This window comes from Rissa tridactyla, chromosome 9 (assembly GCF_028500815.1).
Source record: "Rissa tridactyla isolate bRisTri1 chromosome 9, bRisTri1.patW.cur.20221130, whole genome shotgun sequence".
NCBI lineage: Eukaryota > Metazoa > Chordata > Aves > Charadriiformes > Laridae > Rissa > Rissa tridactyla.
Window position 1 is genome coordinate 22,642,217 of NC_071474.1, and position 19,469 is coordinate 22,661,685.

At 56.1% G+C, this 19,469-nt stretch overlaps 2 protein-coding genes and 1 non-coding gene across 6 annotated transcripts in view; all 3 read right to left on the reverse strand.

Moving 5' to 3' along the window:
* Window positions 1-520: 520 nt before the first annotated feature.
* On the reverse strand, window positions 521-5,222 carry RPS17 (ribosomal protein S17). Its single transcript, XM_054213575.1, has 5 exons — window positions 5,144-5,222; window positions 4,731-4,882; window positions 4,071-4,176; window positions 1,027-1,092; window positions 521-645 (listed from the first exon to the last, which is right to left on the reverse strand). The coding sequence occupies exons 1-5, from the start codon at window positions 5,144-5,146 to the stop codon at window positions 565-567; spliced, it is 408 nt and encodes a 135-aa protein (XP_054069550.1). The 5' UTR covers window positions 5,147-5,222; the 3' UTR covers window positions 521-564.
* On the reverse strand, window positions 4,553-4,682 carry LOC128915390 (small nucleolar RNA SNORA71). The gene has a single exon (XR_008468629.1). It is a non-coding gene; the product is annotated as a small nucleolar RNA SNORA71 (small nucleolar RNA).
* Window positions 5,223-6,612: 1,390 nt separating the features above from the next.
* The window catches only part of CPEB1 (cytoplasmic polyadenylation element binding protein 1), a 36,719-nt gene continuing 23,862 nt past the window's right edge, over window positions 6,613-19,469 (reverse strand). For 3 of the 4 annotated variants that reach the window (XM_054214392.1, XM_054214391.1, XM_054214390.1), the window contains exons 3-11: window positions 16,864-17,090; window positions 15,002-15,251; window positions 14,572-14,685; window positions 14,378-14,467; window positions 13,216-13,352; window positions 11,797-11,995; window positions 9,263-9,357; window positions 8,901-8,981; window positions 6,613-8,035 (exon numbers count right to left, since the gene is read on the reverse strand). In XM_054214392.1, coding sequence (XP_054070367.1) covers window positions 7,925-8,035; window positions 8,901-8,981; window positions 9,263-9,357; window positions 11,797-11,995; window positions 13,216-13,352; window positions 14,378-14,467; window positions 14,572-14,685; window positions 15,002-15,251; window positions 16,864-17,090 — 1,304 coding nt within the window. In that variant the 3' untranslated portion in view covers window positions 6,613-7,924. Of the gene's footprint in view, window positions 8,036-8,900; window positions 8,982-9,262; window positions 9,358-11,796; window positions 11,996-13,215; window positions 13,353-14,362; window positions 14,468-14,571; window positions 14,686-15,001; window positions 15,252-16,863; window positions 17,091-19,469 lie in introns of all 4 variants that reach the window. The other variant, XM_054214393.1, reaches the window with a different exon arrangement.

Consider the following 19,469-nt stretch of genomic DNA (forward strand, 5'->3'; position numbering starts at 1 on the left):
CTGCCTCCAAGCAGTGCCTCTGCACAGCAGGACAGGAGCTTCAGGGGGGTGAACCCCAAAACTCTTCCATGGGGAAATTGTTGGATGGAGCGTCTCGCTGGGGGAAGGACAGCACAAGCCTCACCAGGGCCCATCTCCACAGGGAGCTTCCACCCCCAGACACAGCGCTCTGCTCAGCACGCTTCACAAAGAAAACCAGCAACAAGTTTTTCCTTTCATTGAAGCACTTAAAAGTGACCAACATGGCTATAAAAAGCAACTTTTATTCTCCAAGGAGCCTCCACCATTGTCCTCTCCTGGCTGTGTACTGCAGGAGAGCCTGTAAAATAACAGCTTTGCACCTCACACCCCAAAACAGCCAGGAAAGAACCCAAATAAATGCCAGCAAACGTGAAGGTGAAGACTGCTCCTCACCCTCTGAAGCCCTGGACACCTGTATTTGGGATGTGGCACCCCGAGGAACCAGCCCTCCCTCCTCATCCCAGGGGACACCAGCTTCCAAAGACCAGGCAGGCTGAGATGGTTTCCCCACGTTTATTGGAAAAGTGACATACAGGGACCAACTCAGAGCGCTCCTCGGGGCGTTTTGAAGTTCATCCCCACCGTCGGCTGCGTCACCTGCAGGTTGGACAGGCTGCCGAAGTCCTGGAAAACAGCACGGGATCGGGATCAGCCATGCCCCCCTGCCCACCATCTGCACCTGACCCCATGCAGGGTGGCGGCCGATCCCTCCTGGGAGGAGCAGGAAGTGTGCGGTAGCACAAAGGGTGGATTCACATCTCCAGAAAGGGGAGATGACCACCTCGCTGTGGAGATCAGCTCATCGGTGGGGGGAATCCGGTCTTTTTTGGGGCAAACCCATGTTCACCTCCCAGCAAGAGCTGAGGAGGGGGCCCTCAGGTCAGCACCTGCCGTGTGCCCAGAGCGTGGAAGCCTTCATCCGACACCAGCAAGCCCCTCAGGGCAGCAGGAGCGCTGCCAGGGACATGCCACCAGCCTGGCAGGGGGACAGCTGGGGCCACTCACCAGGAGCTTCAGCATTTCCTTGGTGTCCGGGTCCACTTCGATGATCTCCTGGTCGAGGGCAGAGACCTGGAGACAAAGGAGAGACGGACCCAGTTTGACAAGGCCCCACAGCCATGACCCTGCTGCCACCTGGGTGTCCCCACACGCCCACCCCGCTCCCATCCCACCACAAAGGGGCTGCTGGAAGGGACCTGATCCTTCCCCCAGCGCCCCCATCCAGTGCTGCCCAGATCTTGTTTCGACACGAACAAGATCTCTCTGCCTGTCGCGGGGAACGGCTCCAGCAACAGAACGAGCCAGGAGGACCCCAGTGGGGCCCAGCTCTCCTGCCAAAACACCGCGAGAGGCCACCGGGCAGCAGAGGCCCCACACAGGGAGAAGAGCCTGTTTTATGGCAAGTCTTTGGAAACCCAAGGCCTAACCAGCTTCATGCCGAGGCTGGCAAGAGGAGCCAGGGTTGGGTGCACCACTGCGCCCCGCTGGTCACCACCGACACTCGCTCTCATCCTGTGACACGTCTCCCTAAGGCCGGAGCCCAACCACCGTGGTGGCAGACAGCAATGCCGAGTGACCCACTGGGCTGTCCCACTCCACGACCTGAGGTGTCCTGCTCTTTAAGCACAGAGCAACCTCCTCCGACCTCCAGCCTCCTCTGGACCTCAAACCTCCATCTCTGCGCGCTTCCTTCCCTAAGAGGCTACATCACACCAGTATTTTTGGAAGAAGCCATGAACGATGCCCGTTCAGCTGCAGCACAGATGCTCCTTTCCTGCTTGGGGTCCCTCCAGGGGTGACCTCTCCCAACAGCACCACCTTATCCTGCTTTCGAAACTCAGCTGGAAGGTCACTATGTGAAACACACGGACAGTCGCCCAGCCGGTTCCTCCAAGCCCCCGACACCAGCTGTGCAGGTCAGCGCTGTGCTGCCACCTAACATCTAGGGCGTTGAGGGATCTGGGAGAGGATCTGCACGGAGCTGCCAGGGTTTCACGCGTCATTTCTAGCTGTGGGGATTGAGGGAGTCAAACCGAGCCCTGGTCTCTTGTGGGGAGCTGTGTCACCTCACCCTGGGCTACAAAACCAAGGGGGCAAAGCAGCGAGAGCACTCCTGAGGCAGATCTCCACATGGCGGGGATAGCACTAACCCGACAGAGCATTGCCGAGGATTCCATGACATTCTGCCTGTTCTTTCCAGATCATTGCCCAAATAACCTTCCACGTAACGAAACCCCAGCACCAATGGTTTGGGAGAGCCGAAGTGACAGAACCAAGCGGTTTGGTGAAACCAGCAGCTCCACCAAAAGCTGGGCACGGAGATGCGAAGAGGGGTGAGACGCGCTGCGTCTGAAGGCTACAGGGTTTGGGAGGGATCGGATCAAACCCACCCACCACGGGAAACGCTTTCGGAGCTCCTCTCCCGGCACCACCAGCTCCTGGGGTGAGACCTCAACCCCTTGTGAGCCCAGGTTCAAGAGGAGAGGGAGTTTCACCAATTCCCTCTCTTCAGCGACATCTGCTGTACAGCAGGTTTTAAGCTACTCTGAAATATCCTCCCGCATCCCATCAAATTACTTTTTCTCATTTCAAGTTAGGAAAATCAAGGAGGAACATCATCTGCCGACTGGCAGCAGAGTCAAAAAGCAAGGAGTCAGCTGCTCCTCCCCTCCCAGGCAGTGGTTTTGGAGGGAGCGCCCCACGGAATCACGGAATCTTCAGAGTTGGAAGGGACCTCTAGAGATCATCTAGTCCAACTCCCCTGCTAGAGCAGGATTGCCTAAAGCACATCCCTCAGGGCTGCATCCAGGCGGGTCTTGAAAATCTCCAGAGAAGGGGACTCCACAACCTCCCTGGGCAGCCTGTTCCAGTGCTCTGTCACCCTCACTGTAAAGAAGTTTTTTCCGTGTATTTGAACGGAACTTCCTATGTTCTAGCTTGTGCCCATTGCCCCTTGTCCTGTCGCTGGGAACCATTGAAAAGAGCCTGGCTCCGTCCTCCTTAAACCCACCCTTTAGGTACTTGTAAACATTAATCAGGTCCCCCCTCAACCTTCTCTTCTCCAGGCTAAAGAGTCCCAGCTCTTTCAGCCTTTCCTCATAAGGGAGGTGCTCCAGTCCCACAATCATCTTGGTTGCCCTTCGCTGGACTCGCTCCAGTAGTTCTCTGTCCCTCTTGAACTGGGGAGCCCAGAACTGGACACAGTACTCCAGTTGTGGCCTCACCAGTGCAGAGTAGAGGGGGAGAATGACCTCCCTCGACCTACTGGCCACAGTCTTCCCTATGCAGCCCAGGATGCCATTGGCCTTCTTGGCGACAAGGGCACACTGCTGGCTCATGGATAATTTGCTGTCTACCAGGACCCCCAGGTCCTTCTCCTCAGAGCTGCTTCCCAGCATGTCCGCCCCTAACCTATACTGGTGTTTGGCATTCTTCCTTCCCAGGTGCAGGACCCTACACTTGCTTTTGTTGAACCTCATTTGGTTCTTCTCTGCCCAGCTCTCCAGCCTGTCCAGGTCACGCTGGATGGCAGCACGGCCCTCTGGAGTGTCGGCCACCCCTCCCAGCTTGGTATCATCAGCAAACTTGCTGAGGATACACTCTGTCCCCTCATCTAGGTCATGAATGAATATATTGAACAAAATTGGTCCAAGTATTGACCCCTGAGGGACACCACTCGTTACAGGCCTCCAACTGGACTCTGTGCCGCTGATCACAACCCTCTGGGTTCTGTCACTCAGCCAGCTCTCGATCCACCTCACTGTCACCTCGTCTAGCCCATACTTCCTCAGCTTCCTAATGAGGATGTTATGGGAGACAGTGTCAAAAGCCTTTTTGACAGTGTCAAAAGCCTTGCTAAGGTCAAGGTAGATAATATGGCCCCAATATGAGACCAAAATCCACCTCAGCCCTTTGTGACCCAAACCCTCCTCAGCTCCTCCTGGCTGACATTTGGTGTCAAAGACATTTGGGGCCACTAATGGAAAAGACACCTCAAGGCAGGACAGACAGATGCCGAAACAGGCACTCGAGCACAGCCAGAGCCTCACCTCAGGGACGTAGTTGTCCCTCCTCTCCCTCTCCTCCTCCTGCAGTTTGATGGAGATGCCTCGGACAGGTCCCCTCTGGATACGCTTCATCAGGTGGGTGACATACCTGCAGGGGACACACAGCACGTTCCAAGGCCTCCCCGCGCTCCCACAGCCCTCATCTCTCTTCTCCACCCTCATCCTCCCAAAATCGCATCAGACTGAGGAGAAGAGACACCGCCGGCAACCCTGGCACTGTCCCACCACCAACCCCAGTGATGTCCCACCACCAAGCTCAGCACTGTCCCGCCACCAGCCCTGGCGACGTCCCACCACCAAGCCCAGCATTCTCGCACCACCAGTCCCGGCGATGTCCCACTACCAAGCTCCAGTGATGTCCCAACACCAAGCCCCAGCGCTGTCCCACCACCAAGCCCAGCATTCTCCCACCACCAGCCCCAATGACGTCCCACCACCTCCGGGGCACGTCAGGGACGGCGAGGTGTCCGACAGCAACAGGGTTTGGGAGGGGGGTGACGCCCCCCCAAACACGGGAAAGCTCTCAACGTTCCTCTCCCTGCACTATCGATGACCGGGCCACGGCCGAGGCCAAGATCACTTTCGAATGCAGGGCTGGCGGCCATCGCTCCCCCCGCGACCCCCCTCGCCGCCGTGCCTCACCCCGCGATCTTGTTGCGCAGCTTCTTGCTGGGGATGATGGCGATCTCCTCGCACACCCGCTTGTTGGTGTGGAAGTCGTTGCCCAGCCGGGTGTAGTACTTCTCAATGATCACCCGGGCCGCCTTCTTCACCGTCTTCGTTCGGACGCGTCCCTGGGCGGGGGCGGCCAACACCGGTCAGGCCCCGCCGCCGCCCGCCCCGGGCCCGCCGTCCCCCGGCCCCTCAGTGCGGGCGGCCTCCCCTCACCCCGGCGCCGCTGCCCTCGCCCCGGGCCCCGCTCCCCCTTCCCCGGCCCACCCTTCCCCTCGCCCCGCTCCCCGCCGCTCTCCGCAGCCGCTCAGCGCCGCGGGCGAGGGGGCCCGGGCGGCGGATGGCGGCGGATGGCGGCGGCGGCGGGCGCGGACTGCACTCACCATGGCGGCGGCGGCGGCGGAAAGAGAGCAGAGGATGGCGGGAGGCGCGCGCGGGGCCGCCGGGAGCGCACAGCGCCCCCCCCCGGCGCGGAGGACGCCTGCGGCGGCGTGAGGGGCGGGGCTAGACGCTCCGAGCGCTCACCCGGGTCCCAACGTCCGCCGGCAGCGCGCCGGGCTGGAAGCCCCAGGGCCGCGTCCAGCGCTGACCCCGGGCTATTAAACACAGGTGGTCCAGCACCGCTCTGCTCAGCCCTCTGCTCCTGGGGGAAGCAGGTGGCAGCAGCTGATCCCGGATCTGTCTGTGTGATGAACAGAGGAGGCAGATGAGCCCCCACAAACTCACCCCACCTACGAGAGGGGGGGGTGTATGTGGCCAAATATGGGGTCCATACCCAGGGTGCAAAGAGCCCACACACAGCCAGGGCTGAGATGTTGGCTTATTTCAGGTCTGTGCAAGGAGGGGCACTGGGCAGAAACTCCACAAAGCCCGCACACCTCAGCCTAGGCAGGCCAAGCAGTTATATTTTACAAAAAATCAGCTAATTAACACACAACACTTATGACTGGCTACTCATGATTTCACAAGAAGCTCCTAGGGGCTGCTTGTATTCCCCCTTTGAATCAAAGGTACAGCTTGTTCCTCCATTCCCATGCTTGCTCAGTGAATCACCCAATGGCAGGCATGGGAAGGGACCTCTGGAGATCATCTAGCCTGCTTCCAGGCAGGATCCTGAGCTCCACCAGCTCCCCAGCCAGCCCTTCTTTGCCAGCACAAGGCCCAGCACTGCCCCTCGGTTCCTCGAGCACCTGTATCAGAGTTAGCATCAGTGCTCTGCAGAAACCTCAGTGAGTAGCTTACACTTGGGAGCCATGGTTTTCACATGCTAATGAGCCAGGTTCACCTAAAGGACAGACAGATTTTATTTCCATCACTTTGTAACAACCAGCAATGCCACTGTTTTAAGAGAATCCTTATAAAAATGCTGCAGTTTGCCCCAAGTTGGGTTCGTTATGTCTTTTCGCTATCCACAGGCTGCGACACCACGCTTGTCTTCCTTGATTGCCTTTTCTTCCTTGGCAAAATCTCACCTGCTTTGCCTTCACCACCAGAGGACCAGCACCCAGACCAGAGACAGGTGGCCACCCAGGGTGCCTACAGTTACTCACAGCAGGAGATGGGAAGGGCAACACCAGGAAGGAGCCCAAAGCCCTGCACCAGGGCCGTGGGGCACCCAAACTCATCCCCCAGCTGAGTCACCTACAGCATCCATACATTCCCCACTGCACCAGGCTCAGCTTCTCCCAGCTCTTATCTCACCAAGAGACAAGACCCCGCAGCCCCCCCCGGAGGCTGTAGAGATCTCACACGAGGCACCCAAGCAAAGAGCACAAGACAACTATAATTATTTTTTTTTTTGCTGCAACGTGTTTATTATGTGCCAAAAACTACACCACAGCTTACTCCACGCATCTGTAGGAGAGTACAGTCTTGCCTGCATATACTACAATGAGGTAGAGACTTCACACACAGCTTCACGAAACCCCACAAAGAGCAGCTGGGATATGCAACAATGCAACATCAGCTCAGCAGGAAAAAAAAAAAAGATAGAGAGAGAGGGAGAAATTATGACACTGGTTCTTTGGCACACAGCTTCCAATAGAGGGGAAAGTTAAAAAGAAAAAAAAAAACCAACAATAATTAAAGTTCTCAAATCCCAGCAGCAGCATTTCAGTCGACTGCACCATTACTCCGCACATTCCGCAAAGGAAAGGAAAAGTACTTGTCCCCTCTAAGAGAAAGGGCTCCTACGAACCTTCATCTGTCCACCGAAACGCAGCCCTTTTTTAGCTAGTTACAAAAGAAAAGTAAGTCCTGTGACTTCATGTGATTAAAAACCTTTATCAACCCCCCTTAAGTGCAACTTAAAAAAGTGCAACAAACTATTTAAAACTATATACAGCAGCTCAGAGATCGTTTATCCGGTCCAGTTTCAAATCCAAAAAAAAAAAGCCATCCTGTTCCGTTGCAAACCCCTCGATTTACAACTTTCCACCAGCAGCTCCCAGACACAAATTGCAATAATGTTAAAAGCTGCCAGGAAAGAAAAAATCTCTCGTTTCAAACGACTTAAAAACTGTTTTTAAGAGTGTAAAAAGGAACTGGTAAAAATCCTTGAGCGTAAAATATGAAATATGATTTGGTTTAAATGAAGAGCAAAGTCTCCTTGTTGTTACAGTAAAAAACGCCAGCTGAACATTCAGTTTATGCCGTTCAGATGGGGGTTAAATGAATGGAAAGGCACTGTATGGCAACTGCAAAAAAATGGAGCCAATGAGACCTGCATTATTACCATCAGTATTGCAAGGAATGTAAAAAAGCGCCTTTAATAAATAAAAAACCTAGGTGAAGGCATCTGCATCAACACCTTCTCAACACGTGGCCCTTTTGTTGTTTTGGCTTCTTGTCAGCAAACTAGGAACCAAAGTCTGGGAACTGCAGAATCGCTTGAGGGGCGCTCCCCCCCCTCAAAAAACCCCCAAACAAAACCCGACAAAATTCACTGTGCATTAGTGCAGAAACAAAAAAAAAAAAAAAGACCAGCAAGTGCAAACGTGAATGTAAGATTTTTTTTTTTTTTTTTTTCCCCATTAGTCCTCAGGAAGCGCGTTCCCAGCCTGGGTCTGGCACCAGCAGGCACGCTCGTGCGCTCTCCACTTGGCAGGTTCACAAAAGGACTTTCTCCTGCACCTGCGGCAGCCCCCGGAGCCTCAGCGGCCGCTTTAGCTGGAGTCTTTGTTCTTCTGGTTGCGCATCAGCGGGCGGTGGTGACGCAGGACCTCCATGGAGTGCTGCCAGTGCCAGCAGGAGCGACAGAAGTACTTGAAGCAGATCTGTGGGGAGAGCAGAGGGGCGACGCCGTGGGACAAGGGACACGGACACCGTCCCACTGGCCAAGCGGCATCCCCTCTCTCCCCGCTTTTGCGGCCCACACCAGCGCAGTGGATCTTTGAAGCGGAGGGAGGGAATTCCAGCAATGCTGCCGGAGGATGCGCTGTGCTGAGCTTCCAGCATGGCCCCTTTTTAAAAAGGTTTGAAATACCAGGATCTGGGCACTGCCCGGAAGCAGCCTCCTGGGGACAGCTGCAGGCAGGGGCTGCGGGGGCAGCAGCCAGGCTCGCTGCATTCCCACCTCTCCCAGCAGAGCAAAGCCTGCTGCTGCTCATCGCCCATCCAGACTCTGCAGGAAGCCGCCAGACCCTGGCCGAGCTCCTTCGCCCACAGCAAGTGGAGGTCAGCCAGAATGCCCTGCGTTTCAGGCAGCCCCAGGACTGATACAGGGTGACAGCGCTCCAGCTTGTTACAGCCCAGGGAGCAGCAGCCTCTCCTCTGGGCCAGCCCGCTGCCCACAGCAGGCCCCGGTGCTCTGGCACAGCACCAGTGCAGCCATGGCATGCCCGTCTCCCAGCAGGGTGGAAGCTGCCTTTGCCTCCCAGCGAGCACCACAGCCCTGCCCCAGGAGGGCTGCACCTCCTGCAAAACAAGGGCCCACCTGGGGCTCTTGCAGGAACACTTCATCCTCCCCACTCGGCAAGGGACACCAGGCATCCCCAGACACTAAAGCGAGTGCTGCTGCAGGCAGATCCTGCTGCTCCTCGAGGAATTCCCCCGAGTGTACCGCAGGCAGATCCTGCTGCTCCTTGACGAATTCCCGAGTGCAGCAGCCGGGAGCCGAGCAGAGCCAGCAGAAAACCTTACCTGGTCTCTGCAGAAGAAAGGGCCAGACTGGGTGCTGCAGACTTGGCACAAGGAGTCCTCCAAGTACGGGTCGATCTGAACCTGCAGGAGAAGCAGGCAGTGAGCACACAGCAGTGCTGGGGGCAACTGCCTGCTCCCTGGGCAGCCCCACTGGCACTGACCCACCGCCCTGAGTACCCCAAATCCACCACCAGCACCCCTCACAGCTGGCAGAGCAGCAGTTCACCACCTCCCTCTGCTGCCACAGGGGTACAGAGCAAAGACGGATACGGAGCAGGCTCTGTGGGCCATGGTGCTCCCAGCAGTACCACCCATCACACACAGATTCAACTCCCCAGGCTGCCCCCAGCAGCTCCACTCACCTTTTTAGTAAACTTGGTGGTTTTGATTTCCACAAACGCAGCGGTGACTGCCTTCAGATAGCTGCGCTGGTTGTTAAAGGTGACACGTCCAGACCCTGGAATAAGCCAGGCCACAAGGGTTAGACTGACCCCGCACCTACGGCAAGAACCTGGGGAGGCTACGAGCAAGCCCCCGGCACAGTTCAGCCCCTGGCAGGGAAGCAGCTTTTGCAAGGAGATGGTATCCAAGGCCTGTGGCTGTGCCTGCCTCCTTCCCCAGGCAGTACCAAAAGCACAGCAGGCAGCGGAGAGCAGAAAGGCTTTTCCATAGACACCTCCAGGCTGGTTTAGACATAAGCTTACAGGCGGCAGCGATCCCAGGAGGACCGGCAGTGGCCAGGCAGAGGGAGGGAGGCTGCCAGGGCACTGCTGAGGGCTCCATGCCCACACCTGAAATAAGTCAGTGCCGAGACAGCTCAGCAGCTTTTATTTTGAGCCTCCCACTCATCCCGGAGCCTTGCATTTTGCAGCTTCATCGCCAGTCAGCAGCGTTCCTGCACCACTCATTCCCAGCCAAGTTTTGTTAAGCTCCAGGAAAATGTATCTGTGTTTACCTATGAGTTTCTCTCCTCCGTGTAAGGGGAAGCTCTGGCTGCTACAAGATTGTCCTGCACCGGCAGATGGCCAAAGCTCAGCTCGCCACTGACAGCCACATTGCAAAGCATCACCCAGAACCCTCATAGCTCCTCTCCTGTAGCATCGCACAGGCTGGGGGGCCCCAGATCTGGTTCAGGGTTATGCTGTCTACAGGGACTGCAGCTGCACACAGGGGGATCCTTCCTCTTCCAAAAGGGTCAATTCCACCTCCTAGTGGGACCCCCCAAAAACCATCTGGGCAATGGCTTTCTCTGCTGATTGGCTCATCTCAAAGGCAGCTCCTCATAACTGTGGTCAGACACTGATTTCTCACACTCCCTGCTGCCAGCAGGATCACCCTCCATTCAAGATGATTCCACAGGTTACACACAGTGGCCTTCCCTTCAGGAACCTTCTGCCAAGCCAGGGGCAGCGGTCAAGCAAGCCTGGGGCGGCATCTCAGCCCAGGAGGTGCTTCAATCAACACGGAACAAGATTAGGGTACAGTTTAATTATGGAGTTCATGTTGCCATAACTCTAAGACAACTTCAAGTGTTGAAATGCCAGTCTCCTGTTGCGAGCCAGAGCAACCTGGGCTCTGCATGAAGCCACGGGAGGTGTTAAGGTCATGCTCTAGAACCTCACAGTGCCAGCACGGGGCAGTTTGGTGGGCATGACTTCATCTGTGCTTAAGAGTCTCACACCTCCATTCCTAACCCTTTGGGACCATCCCCCCCAAAAGCCACTTCAGTAACACAAGCACATCCTAAACCCAAGCCTTGGGCACCAAGCCTTGACCAGAACAGCCTGAAAGCTGTCCAAGGACAGTGACAAGCAGTAGACAGCTCTGTGCTAGCTCTGACGTTATTCCTGCCTGGCAACACAGAGGAAATTCATGGTCCCTTCTTAAGTATGTGACTTGCTGCAGCTCAAGCCTGAAAAGCTGTACCTCATCCTCAGCAGTAGGGTTCCTCCATACAGACCAGTGACCCCAGTGCTGTCCCCTGCCCCATGAGGCCACCACAGAGGTACAGGGAACACTGTGGTGACATGAGCGGCAAGTAGTCAACTCCCATTTGGGAGGCCATCTCAGCAGGGCATGGGGAGAGGGCTGCCCTCATGACCTGTCCCTCCCAAACACACAGCCTTGTCTGGTAGGTGGGATCTCAGAGGCTTCATACTCTCCACCTGCAAGAGCTCAATGGGTCTACCTGACCCAGGGGTCATGGATGGGGGCAGCATCCCTCCTCATGAGAGCAGATGAGGCAGCTGAGCCTCCCTGCTGCCTGCAGCAGTCTCTAGTTTCAGCCCCATCAGAGGAGGGGAGTATTGTCCAAGAGTCACTCTCATCCCCAGCACCTCTGACCCTAGGCAGGTTGATGCCCTGAGCAGAGGTGGACATGCCACCCCCCAGCAGACCCAGTCAGGAGGCTCTGGGAAGCCTCTCCACCTGTGCTACCAGCTGCCTTACAAGCCCAAGTAGCACCCTGAAGGGGAACCAAAGAGGAGAGTGGGGACAGGATGCTGCCCACAAGTGCTGGGTCAGCCATGACCTTGCCTTGTTCTTGCTGCCCAGCAGCTGGCACCTCTCCAGCATCCAGTGGGCCTGAGTTTGCCCTGACAGGCAGCAAGAGCTGGGGTAAAATCCATAGCCATCTCCACTCTGGGGATGGAAGAGCAGATAAAACAGCATCTAGTGACCATTAACAGCACTGAACAAGGGCAGAAAACCCTTCAGCAATGCCTGAAGAGATATTTAAAACCTTGAGCTGCTCTGGAATGATCTAGGACCTTCCAGTTCCCAGGCACATCAACTCTGCCAGCCCTGCCCAACGTGCCCCGGACAGTCTCCCCCACCGAGGGACCAAGCCAGGGGCACTACTGCAGCCTCCCCAGAGCATCCTACGAGTGACACTTACCAATGGGATACTTGTGCTTGTCCGTGTCGATGCCAGCGTAGACCACCCCTCCAAACAGGTCATACATGACGGCTGCCAGGGCCTCCGCATTCAGCATCCCATGCAGAGCCCCCACGAACACTGTCTTGCTGGGATCAAGCCGCTGCGACGGACTGCGCACAAAGTTGCTGTCTGCCAGAACCCATGGGATCACCTGCACCTGGAACCACACACAAGCAGGCCAGGTCGGCAAGGGCCTGCAAAGCCACAAGCTGTGCTGCTCCACAGTGCCCTCAGCTGGCAGCAGAAGCCATCCCAGATCCTCGGGTTTTACCCCCAGCCTGCAAGTGTCACTTTATTATTGCTATTCAGGGTCCATGTCTGCAGCACTACAGCTCTGGAGCTCCAGCCTCACTCCTCAGGAGAGCCCACAGGGCTGTTCAAGGGAACAAAACCAACCGCCACAGCATTCTGCTTCCAGGCAAACTGGAATCCAAAACACTGGTCCCTCAGGGCTGGCAGCCAGGAAGCAATCCATGCACGAGTGGATTTTACCTACTGCCTGCACCTACATTCACAGCCCAGTCAGATGCCTCCCTGCACAGAAGCCTGTAGTTGGAGATCAATGAAACAACCCACCCACTGCCAATTTCGACAGGAGCTTCCATCTGCTAGACAGCTGATATAGGGCTCCGAAGAGGAGAAACTTCTGCCAGAGCTAAATCACCAAGCACGAAAGTGCTGCCAAAAGCCAGACACCAGGAGAGCTGTCTGGAGTGCAATTAGTTTGTACCTGTCTAGATAAGAGCCGAACCTCAATTTTTGAACTCCAAACTCACACAGTTGTACCCCACCTATAGCTAAGGCCCTCCTTTACTGGAAGGCCAACCCGAGCCTCTGACAGCCTCAGCACCCCCAGCTCCAGAGCTTGGTTAGCCAGCCAGGGCTGCACTGCGGAGCAGCTGCAGTTACAGCTGTGGATCCAAAGCATCCACCTGTGTTAAGCATGAAATTCATTCATTCTGCAAGCAGACAAGATCTAATAAAGCACCAAAGTGATCAAAGTCTGTCTCCGCAAGCAAAGGCGTGATGCTGAATGAAGCGGGAAGCAGTAAAACCCCTGTTCCTGCACTACTTTTCCAGGTAACCAAAGCTGCTTGGCTTCATGAGGTCAGGGTCTCCCACAGATGCAGGAGCTCCAGGTCACAATTCCTGACGCAAGCTGTTGTGAAGGACACAGACACCAATCTGACACTTCCCTCCTTGATTGCGTCCAGCCCTACCACAGGAACGCACCAACTAAAGATGGCCAAGAGCCAGTTTGACTTCTGCTGCTCTGCTTAAGTCCTGAAGCTGAGTGACTCTGTGCGCCCCCTCGCCTCCGAGGATCTCACCAGCACCCCCTGCTGTCAGCTGCAGGGCTCTCTGGGCTCTGCTCACCTCTTTACAGCGCATCCTGCGGCTGGACATCTTGAAGTAGTATTCACTGAGCCCATCAGGGCTCAGCAGGTTCTGGGAGCATGCCTGGAGCAGAGCACGCACAGATTTCTCAGACTCAAACACCAGGTAGACATATCCTTTAGAGGTGAAAGGAAGGAAACAGTTATTAGAACCGTAGCAGAGGAAAACCAGATCATCCCAGTTCGCAGACACCTTCAAAATCACTCTCAGATGCCACCCAAAGTATCTGCACTGCATCTTCTTTGCTGTCCTCAACCCCTTCTAGGGGAAGGCAGAGATTTGCAGCACCTGCCCCAGCCAACTCTACATACAAGATCTACCCACAATGCACAGAGGCTGGCCAAGCTGGGAGAGGGCCCCAGCTCAGCACAAGGCTGCCCAGCCATCAGAGACAGGTTTACTCACACCCAGTGTCATCTGGGCCACTGTCCCCCACCCACAAGGCCACATCTAGACATGACAAGTGGACACCCACCAGCCTGGTCACAGCACGGCCTGCAGGAAAACAGACTTTGCTTCACATTTAAGATGTTTTGGCCCAGAAATAGAAGTTCAGGGTTTTAAAGTCCTTTCCGTCAGTGCCAGCACTCTACCTCGCAGTGCTCTGGTCACTGAATGAGGCCATTAGGCACCACCAAACCTACAAACTAGTCAGTCCTTGCCCCGTAACTCATTACTGCTTACACAACACATCAGCCCAGCTGCCTGAGCCAGGATTATGCCACAGGGGCTGCTGGGCTAACCAGTCCCCACAGCTGCCAGCTTGCTGCGGACACACACTTGGATTCACTGTGTGCGCCCCAAGGGTGCGTCCGATTTGAGTGCTTGCACTATCAGTGGGGACTAGCAGCTATCACCCAGAGCAAGACAACCCCACGTGGGGCTCCTGAAGCACCAGAGAGGCTTTCCCCCAGCCCATGCTCCTGTCCAGCCCTGCTAGGGGCAAAGGGGGACACTAGGTTCGAGGTGACAGTGCTCTGCAACCCTGGTGCTGACCCATGTGAGAGCAGGAGATTTACCCTAGGGTGCTCTGTACCATCCAGTCACCAGCATGCAGCCGTACCATCCCAGCATCCGTGCTGTAACATAGCATGGGAAAAGAGTAACCCTACCGTGTCGCTATTACCTTTAGGCATATTACCTTTGGGAGGGCAGCGTGGGTGTTTGCCATCCTTACCAGGCCACTCCACACTCAGTGAGCCAAAAGCACGGAAGGTGTTGATTAGTCCAGCTACAGACAGAAGGAAAGAAGTCAGCACCCCCCTAAAAAGCTTCACCCTGCACCTTCCTGATGTCAAAATCCAAGGCCTCAGTGCCCAGCCTGGGGCTCCTCACCTTCCGTAATGTCCCACGGGACTCCTCCCAGGAACACTTTGCAGGAGTAGATGGGGTTCTTGTAGTGTCGGGGAGGCAGCTGACCACTCCAGGTGCAGGTTGCTTCGTTCATAGCTGGGACAAGCACAAGCAACACTCAATACAGGACCATTCACTTCCTGCTCTCCCACAGGTCTCCAAGCAAATCCCCATATCCCACAACTACAGGTTCAGCAGAGCTGCGGCAGCGATAGGCAGTGGCCCGTACATCTTGCCTGGTTTTCTGCCAGCAGGTAGACCCAGAGTCAGGCTTGTGCATGGAGAAAGGTCTGATCTGCTGCAAACTCATATCCAGCCACATTATCTGCACAGAAACCACCTCCATTCCCTCCAAGAAGCACCAGACCGTCACAGCACACTGAAGCCTACGGAGACCCACGAACCAACTTACCTGCTGCTTGCCTATGAAGCCTGGCTTCTCTTTCGATACTGAAGGGGTCTTCTGGAGAGTCCAGGAGATCCCAGGAAGGCCATGCAGATGCTCCAGGCCATCTTTTTGATGCACTGGCTGAGGAGGAAGTGACTGCAGCCAGGGCAGCTTGATCTTGATCCAGCCGGGACCCCACTCCCATCTTTAGGGAGTCTCTTGATGCCCCACTGAGGGGCAGGAAGGGCAGAGGTGGGGAGATACGAAGGCTTGACTGCAAGAGAAAAGTCCACGTTAAAACCCAGCTTCTGAGTAGGAGCACACAATACTTGAAGGTCATGCATCACCCTGGGGCCCTGCCCTCACCCACAGCAAGAGAAGGTGTTCTCAGTGATTTCCTGTTCTCCAAGACCCTCTGAGGTCTGGCAGAGGCAGGAAAGCAGCCACGTCACTTGTCCCAGCAGCCTGATGGGATCACTGTTTCCCTGCGAAAGGTCTGCCCCTACAGCCATTTCCCCCTGAACCCAAGCCAAGTTAGCAGCAGCAGGTGGCATTAAGCAGGATGGCAGACCACAAAACCAACAGCAACCCCCTGCCTGCACAGCCTCAAGGACAGCTGCCACCCCCAGGGAACATCAACCACCCCAGGAGGAGCCTCATGTTTCGCTTCGGGCCCTGCCTGCAGCAGGCAGGGCTCACCAGCAGCACCCAGGAGCTCTGCAGGCAGAGAGGTGGCTCTTGCCCTCCGCAGACCAGCTCCCAGGCTGCCTGACCAGGATGCGGGCTCGGCTGGCCACAGACCCAACCGCTCACAGGTTTAACATGCCTCTCCCAGGGTGGAAGGAGTAAAAGCATGGATTAATAGAACAGCAGGGATGTGAGACACTGTGCAGCTTATCAAGTGCCAGCCGCTCTGCAGATGCGGCCGTGTGCTGCTGCGGCACAGCCACCCACACTGAGGCCATGCTGGGGAAGACCTGACCTTCGTGAACAAGGCCAGCACAAAACCCTGCCACCCCGCACCACCTGCCATCATCAGAGCCCAGGGGGCTGCAGCCACTTACAGCACCATCCAATTCTCCATGACGGATCACAGGAGAATCAACTCCACATCAAGCCAGCTGTGTCCTTCATGCCCACCCCAACATGGGGGTCAAGGCCACCGCAGAGCTAGGAGCAGCTCGGCCTTGGCTTTAGCCTCAGGTCCTGCAGAGGAGCCACGTAGCACCCGCAGAGCTGGCTGGAGCCAGGCTGCCCTGCTGGCACCCAGAGCTGCTGCTCACACTGCAACACAGACCCAGCGGCACAGACTGGGTCAGCGAGACAGACACTCGCCTCACTTGCTGGCTTCCAAATTTAGCTATGCTTTAGGGAACGGGAGCAGGCTAGACCCAGTTTGCTCTAGAAGAAACAGCCCTGAGATAGAGAAGTGCAGTCAGCAAACGGGAAGGGCAATGAAAGGCAGACAGGAGCTCCTGAGAAGCCCAGGCTGGAGCCTGGAGGCAGCTGTGCTGATCAACCACCTCCCTGCTGGGATCAGGGCACAGACACCCTCCTGCCACACACCAGCTCAAGGACTCAGACCCCTCTGGGTCTGACCCATTAACCCATTAGGGCTGCAAGCACAAAGCCAAAAGGCCAAAACATTATCTAGGAAAAAAAAAAATAAATGAGGACAGTGCTAGTCTGTGCTGAAGGAGGACTGCACGAGCAGCCCTTCTTCCAAACCCTGGGCTGCAGAACCTTGCTGTGTCAGCATGGGGATCCCTCCAGCACACCCTTCCCTTCCTGGGCTACAGCTTGCAGCCCCTCACAGCTCTCCTGTGCTCCCCTGAAATGCACCAAGACACCAGGAACCACACAGCATGTGCAGGACCCAAACTTACAATCAAGTCTGAGAGGTGGTCGGAGCCAGAGCTGAACCCACTGGTGTCTGAGTCCGAGGGGCTGCTGGAGCGGGAGTCCAGGAGGGAACGGGAATCCAGGCGGGAGCTCCTCAGCGTCGGTGTGGAAAACTTTTCTGACAGGTCTGAACCAATGGGGTCTAGAGGCAGGAAACCCATCGGGGGCTTCCCCAGGACGTTCCCAAGAGGGTTATTCAGCATGCCGAGAACTGCAACAGAGAAAGAGCCTGTCAGTCCTGCAGCATGACGCACCTCTTTCCCTCCTGGCTCTTGTGGCAGAGGCCCAGGAGGGTACTGGGCTCCCATCAGCCCACCAATGGCTCATCCAGGAGGTGGCACGTCTGGCAGGCACCAACCTCTGCGTCACTCCAGAAAGGCTGCACACTGCTGTTTGCCCTCAGTTGCAGCACAGTGCTGCACAGCTGGAGCCAGCAGCAGCCTGGTGTGGCTGCCAAACACGAGGATGGGTCACTCTCCCAATGCCAAGATCAGACAGGAGATCCCACTTCATCTGGGAGCAGAATCAGAGGCCCCAGGTCCCACTTATGGGCCTCAGATGCTCCAGACAGGTTCATGCCCATATGCTGCTATTTCTGGCTGCTTGTGTTGGACAAAGCTGGGACCTAGAGGGGCAGGTACCCATGCAGTCTTCGCAATGGGGTGCACAGACCGGGCCCACAGCCAGCATTTGTGCACACGCTGATGGCCAGGCTGCGAAGAGCAAGTCCTGGCCCACGAGCAGCCATCTGCAGGCTCGGAGGTGGGACACTGTGCACGTCAGCCCTGACAGGAGCTGGCTACAAGCACCCAGCTATGTGCCAGTCTGGCTGGCTGACAAAGGAGACGCTTCACAGTCAGCGGCGAGCACCGTCCCCGGTACGTGTTCACAACAAGCCTGTCTGGTCAGGCCTCTGCCCGAGAGCTGACAGGCGAGTATGCGCCAGACTGCTTCCCTCGCACAGCAGCAGGTTTTCCTCCCACTGAGGAGAATTGAGGCAGGCAAATTCCTCCCTACAAACAGAGCTGCCCTCCCCCTGAGCAGAGCACCAGGCCACCAAGGGGTCGTGAAAGTCCCATCCTGCTCCGTGGGTCAGCGGTGTGGGACCAGCTGCCACCCAGAAGGAAAGGGAATGCAGGGCAGGCTCGGCCACACAGGATCCCACGCGGGCACGACACCAGCCAGCTCTATTCAAAAGGAGCAAGTCTCAGCAAGCTGAGTGTGTCCCCAAACCAAACGAAAAGAGCAAAGCATTCAGAAATGGTTTTAATTATTCAGAGGCTGCAAAACAAGGCAGCTTGCCCTGGAGCTTTCAGTTCTCAGCAAAGCAAGTTTGGGATCCACTTGATATCCTCCAGCCCCACCTGATCTCAACCAGTTAGGACCACAAGGTTTTTAACCCAGATTTTCAGGTAGCTCTTGTACAGAGGAGGATTAACAGTCCAAAATGCTGCCCAAACCAGGTGAGTAGAAAAATGCTACCAGAAAGAAGCGGTAGCACTACGGTCAGACACCAGTACCCACTCGGTGCCAGCGCCAGAGAAAGCTGCCGAGCATGGCCGAACCAAGATGCTGGGATATACCTGTCCCAAGCAGCATGACTCACAGGATACCTGCCAGGGAGCTGGCATCTCTAGCCTCACAGTAGAGCAAGATAACTTGAAACACCAACAAAACACCCAGACAGGTACAGGTGAGTCTTACTTGAAGCATCTACCTCAACCTGAGGCATAGCTGATCTGCAGGAGCTGTCAGCGACAGTCACAGCATCTCCCCACATTCACTGAACCTGTGAGTTTCCCCAACAGAGGTGCAGATCCATTTTGGCTGCGACACAGGACTATGAGCTCACCTCTGACCGCACTTGGAAAGGGACCTCCTGTCCCCTGAATATCTGCTTGGCTCTCCCCAGCGGCAGCAGCACCTGTGCTTACGCCCAGCCCCGCAGCCACAGAAAAACCTCACTGGCCCAGCAGTACTTACCCTGGGCAGAGCTCAAGGAGCAGCAGCAGCCCCGCCAGCAGCAGCGGGTAGTGAGGGAGAGCTGCCGCAGACAGCTCGAGTCGGGGAGGAGACTGCTCCCTCCTAGTCACAGCACAGAGCAGGGCAGAGCATCTCCCAGCCCAGGCAAGCTGCGCTACGCTGGTTTGCCGACTTCTCTGAAGCCACGTGATGCGTTTAAAAATACAGCCAGTGTATTGTTCAAGGGAGACAGCTGAATTTGTTAAACAGGCTCAAAAATCTGATTAGTCACTAAACAGTACAAGAGTCAAAAGCAAAGCAGCTGATCCCATGGCCCAAGCCTCACCACCAACAAACGCTCCAGCACTGATGTCCTCCTCCTCCTCAGCCATCAAGCACAGTGGTTTTATAATACCGGGCAGCGAGCAGCCCTGCACTGACCCCATGTGCGCAGCGTTCCTAAAGAGCTGGAACAGCAAATGCCACATGGATTGCTACCAGGCAACGCCATCCCGCACCTCATCTCCTGGTTATCAGAGATGGCAGGGACCAGAACTCCATTTGGGATCCACCAGCAAGGGTTCAGGAGCTCATTGGGATCTCCCCAAGGTGTTACAGGACCCAACTG